This window comes from Montipora foliosa, chromosome 3, assembly GCF_036669935.1.
Source record: "Montipora foliosa isolate CH-2021 chromosome 3, ASM3666993v2, whole genome shotgun sequence".
Taxonomy (NCBI): domain Eukaryota; kingdom Metazoa; phylum Cnidaria; class Anthozoa; order Scleractinia; family Acroporidae; genus Montipora; species Montipora foliosa.
In genome coordinates this window covers 67,363,685-67,368,524 of record NC_090871.1, presented here as the reverse complement: position 1 = coordinate 67,368,524, position 4,840 = coordinate 67,363,685, and the positions used below count along the sequence as shown (strand labels likewise).

Below are 4,840 nucleotides of genomic sequence, written 5' to 3'. Positions count from 1 at the left end.
TACAACAAAGAAATTTGTCGGGTTTCATAACCATTCCCCTCTATTAACTATGGTTCCAGTGGCCACTAATAGTTCAGTCAGTATCCAGCGAAGGTCGAAATTGAATCGATGGAAGAGTACTATGAAGCCCAGACATAAGAGTAAGCCAGAACTAAGGAACAGCAATGTAAATGTTGACTTATTTTTATTCATCAGCGGAAAAAATAATTATTGCCAGTCGCGCGGAGTTTGTCAGCAGGGGCACCCAACCGGCCGAACGTCAATTTTCGGAAAATATCTGTTCGGAAGACGATTTGACATCTAGAATTTTCGGAACATTTGTTGAAAAAATTTATTGCTTGCCTGCCTGTCCTAGAATTTTCGAACATCTAAAAAATGGTATAATTGCCCATTTTAAAAGGACTTTTACCTCAGAAAGGTCACTTAGAATTTTCGGGAGCCTTTTCTCTGGCTAAAATTTTCGTAAAAGTAAGTTTTGATCCCTAAAATTTTCGGACCACTAGACTTTCAGCTAGGAAATCCGAACAGATGAAAACTTTTTAGGGGATAAAAATATGCCTATATCTACAATTTAAATACTAAAGTACGTTAAACAACGCTATGTTTAAGTGGTTTTGAACTATATTCTCGTTGGGTGCCCCTGTGTCCGGGCGTTTGTTAAAAACCACAGATAAACGGAAACGCGAGAGCAAATGTTACAGATGTTAGCTGATATTTGTGCTTCCAGCTCAGAATACACGGAGTACTAGATGTAACACAAGTATTCCTTTTAAAAATTAGCCTTTATGCTTAAACATTATCAGTAAAAGTGAAAATGAGACGTTTTAATAACATGAATTTGCAAGTTTACCGAAACTGGAGCCGTCACGCAACGTGTCATCAGAGGTCATATTAGTCCTGTTCCGGGACTCCCTCTTACCCCGCCCTGAAAATGGGCCTGTCATATGATGATAATTTGATTATTCCATAATAACGGATATTAAATAAACCACAATAAAATCAGTGCGTGTGTGTAACAAACCACCGCACACATCCTCCCTTCGTTCATCATCACGCCCCGTGACTAGAAGAGGTAGTTATTGCGTTACGCTTACCAGCCAGTATACAACAACTTATTATACAACTAAGAAACTTTTAACTTATTGTTTTTTTCACATAAAATGAGGTGAAATTCTAGCAACTGTTTGGCATGAACTGTTCTGTTTCATTGATATTAAATTAAGAAACTTGATTGACTTTGAACGGTTCTTTTAATATTTTTGTGATGAGCACATATAATATGCTAACTTATTTCATGCACTGACACGAGCTTCTAGATCTGTGATGATATTCAAAATCTCTTTTACAGCCGATTTACGAGCAAGCTTGACGTTTTCAAGTCCATCAGCATTGATCAAATCCAAGGCAAGAATTAACCGAGTCAAATGTTCTTCCAAGTACAAATATTCCTTGTCTTCTCTGGATCCCTCGAACTTCATAACTCGAGGAACAAGCTCTTGTGCTCTTAATAACTGTGTTCCTATTTCGTTTAGTTTCAGATCTTCAGTGATCTTTGCTTCTGATTGTCTCGATGAAGACTCCTTCAAAGAACCAGCACCCGCGTTTGCTCGGGAAGTCCTGTTATTATCATCAGATTGATCCAGGAAAATATCTTTCTGTTCGAGGCCTACCTTTTTTTCCACGAACTCTTGGCTCGCATCATCAAAGGTCTTATCACACTTCTCTCCCAAAACATCCTCGTCGTTGACAGGCTCAGTTTTAACAAAGTTGCCGTCCACGGGTTGTGATAACTTTAGCTTTGACGATTGATCCTCTTCTTTCACTTTCAAGTGTGATTCATTCGTCGAGGGGTCTTCCCTGGCTTCACAACAAATATTCTTAGCCTCTGATGACAAGTTTTCTACGAGTCTCGTTTTCTTCCCGCCAGGAGATCTTCTCATTTTCAGAAATGGAAAGTAAACTGGGTATTCCCCAAAGGTAAAAGGCCTTTCTCCGTAAAATCCTCCTGAACTTTTGAAATGATTTCTTCCCAAAGGAAATCTGCTTGCCCAAGGATCTGGGAATACGTCTTGCCACATTTTCGATAATGTTTCCTCTGCGTTCTGTTAGCGAGTTTCTTCTCTAATTTCGAAATACTTTGCCAACGTTTAGTGCAACGGGGCTTTTAAATTGACTGTTTTAATTTCTGGAAAAACCGAGAAAGTTTGGAATGCCATCACAGCTAATTTTAGCACCAAGGGCATTCTAGGATGTGCGGGAAAACCCTCGAAAATGCCAGAAATAGCTATAAAGAGATTACTAACAGGGGGTGAGGAGTGTCCAAAATTTGTCCCCCCAAAAAATCTGTCAACCTCGCTTGTATATTGTTTTGATGTCCCTTGAATTAGCCAAGAAGTATAAATGTGATTTTTGAGTTTCACAAATGTAATTTCCTAAATTTTGAAGAAGCAAAAGGATCTCTTGTATTAAATTGAGTCAATCTACCCTCCCCTCCCTCATGTAAGTCTGCAGGAGAAGGTTCTGGAGCAATCGAGAAAATGTCTCCGAATAACTATATAAAAGCGCTGATGACTTTACATTGCACTCAAATCATTCAGTGTTAACAGGCGACTTCACGAAGGTATGGGAAGAGACTTTTACGATATTCTTGGCGTTCCGAGGAATGCTACAGACAAAGAGATAAAGAAAGCCTACAAAAAACTGGCATTGATATGGCACCCCGATAAAAACAAGAGTCCGGGAGCAGAAGACAAATTCAAGGAAATTTCGGAAGCTTACGACGTCCTCAGTGACAAAGAGAAAAGAGAAGTCTTCGACACATACGGTGAAGAAGGTCTAAAGGGAGTTCCTGGAAGCGACAATGGTTCGAATATGAATTTTGGAGGCCCAGGATTCGCCAAAACATTTGTGTTTACGAGTGGAAACGCCAAAGATACGTTTGCTAGAGCCTTTGGAAATGACGACGAATTTGCCGACATTATTGGCGGGCTAGGAGGGTTTAGTTTCCTCAACGACCGAAAAACACCTGGGGTTAGGACAGGCGGGAATGACAAGTTTATGTTCGACTTTGCTCCGCGAAAGAAGAAGCAAAAGGTTCAAGATGCTACGATCGAGAAGGACCTGTTGGTTAGTTTTGAAGAACTATCTACCGGCTGCACTAAGAAGATGAAAATATCGCGGAAAATTTACGACGAGCGTGGAACTTTCAGGAACGAGGAAAAAATTCTCACTGTGAAGATTAAGCCGGGTTGGAAAGCGGGGACAAAAATAACTTTCCCGAAGGAAGGTGATCGAAAGCCGGGAATTGTTCCAGCTGACGTTGTCCTGATTATCAAAGACAAACCACATTCTTTGTTTAAACGCGACAGTTGTAATAATCTTCTTTACACAGCAAAAATTACTTTGCGAGAAGCTTTAACTGGTGTGAGAGTGGAAGTTCCTACAATCGATGGAAGGAAAATAAGATTACCACTCAATGAGGTTGTGCGACCAGATTTTTCGAGCAGGATTCAGGGAGAAGGACTCCCATTGCCTAAAAATCCCTCTAAGAAAGCTGACTTGATTGTGAAATACGACATACAATTTCCTGAGCAAGTATCTTCAATGCAAAGAGACGTTTTACGAGATGTATTGCCTTCCTAATGCGAAAGTTAGTAACAGGAAACACGATATTATTTCTTTTGCGTCAACCACTGTGAATAGGGATGTTCTAGAACGCCTTTAACATGTGGTAACATTGTTCTAAGCTTTTTTGGAACCCTGTATTGTTGAATGAATCGAACAAGATATTTTTAGAAGGCACGCGTTACTTTTGTCATGATCACAATGGATATTGCCACTGCTGCAAAGTTACGTTCAACAGTGTTTTTAGAAACAATGTATAACATGCTTTATAATGACTTTACCTGTAATGAAAATCGCATGTCACTTAAGTTTGAGTATTTTGTAAATAGTATGATAGTGAAAAAACTTGTCTAATAAACTTGCTCCATGGCCAAGCAAGGTAAAAGACACTTTACTTGATATGTTCTATGCATATGTGTTGACGTCAACATACTATGAGAAAGTAATAATAAATGCACACAAATTATTGTAATTTATGTGATTTTGCATACTTAGGGGTGACGAATGGTACCTCCAAAATCTTGGCACTCACAAACATTTCATCCAATCTTGAAATATTGACATCCTTTCCTTTCAGGTCTTGGATTCACAAACAAGGGTCTTGGTCAAGTTTACCATTCATCACCCCAATCACTATATGATGGTCTGTCAGAGTAACTGGAGCCTGTAACTCTTACAGGCCTTCTTTATTGGCTTTTTGGTGTGTTCTTAATTTTTGTGTCTGCCATTGAATTAAAATAAATAAATATTGTAAAATCACCAGGGAAATAATGCAAGTAGCAAGTATCTGTGCTTAGCGAGAATGACTATCATATTGATGATGATGATGTGTATGAATATGACAGGGTTAGCACAACTGCAGTGCAAAGCCACTAAAAATTATCATTATTGATGTGAACCCACACGGAAAGCATGCGAGACATAGGCAGACCACAACCTTAGAACTCAGTTCCTCACTCTTTAAAACTGTGCCTAATCATTTATTTTGTAAATGAAATTACAAAGGCAGCAGCTTCTGCTTGGTTGTTTTAGGACCTTGAGCACAGTGCAGCCAGAGGTTGTACCCTTCACAAACAGTAGTCGGATGCCATCCCAGCCAAGCCTACCTGTTGATGGTATGGTACTATAATTAGGATTCAATTTATGGTGTTACAAGCCCAAATTACAAGGAGGGACATAATGAGCTTGTCAGAGTTCAGTAAATCAACATCATATC

At 39.3% G+C, this 4,840-nt stretch overlaps 2 protein-coding genes across 2 annotated transcripts; one reads left to right on the top strand and one right to left on the bottom strand.

Annotated features, from left to right (window-relative positions):
• Positions 1-202: 202 nt before the first annotated feature.
• Positions 203-2,223, bottom strand: LOC137995963 (uncharacterized). Its single transcript, XM_068841405.1, has one exon. The coding sequence runs from the start codon at positions 2,076-2,078 to the stop codon at positions 1,293-1,295; it is 786 nt and encodes a 261-aa protein (XP_068697506.1). The 5' UTR covers positions 2,079-2,223; the 3' UTR covers positions 203-1,292.
• A 305-nt stretch (positions 2,224-2,528) lies between these two features.
• On the top strand, positions 2,529-4,407 carry LOC137995961 (dnaJ protein homolog 1-like). Its single transcript, XM_068841402.1, has one exon. The coding sequence runs from the start codon at positions 2,623-2,625 to the stop codon at positions 3,640-3,642; it is 1,020 nt and encodes a 339-aa protein (XP_068697503.1). The 5' UTR covers positions 2,529-2,622; the 3' UTR covers positions 3,643-4,407.
• The last annotated feature ends 433 nt before the right edge of the window (positions 4,408-4,840 follow it).

What these genes read in the sequence shown, in the direction of transcription:
- LOC137995963 (XM_068841405.1), bottom strand. Translation starts at nt 2,078, where the DNA reads ATGTGGCAAGACGTATTCCCAGATCCTTGGGCAAGCAGATTTCCTTTG.
- LOC137995961 (XM_068841402.1), top strand. Translation starts at nt 2,623, where the DNA reads ATGGGAAGAGACTTTTACGATATTCTTGGCGTTCCGAGGAATGCTACA.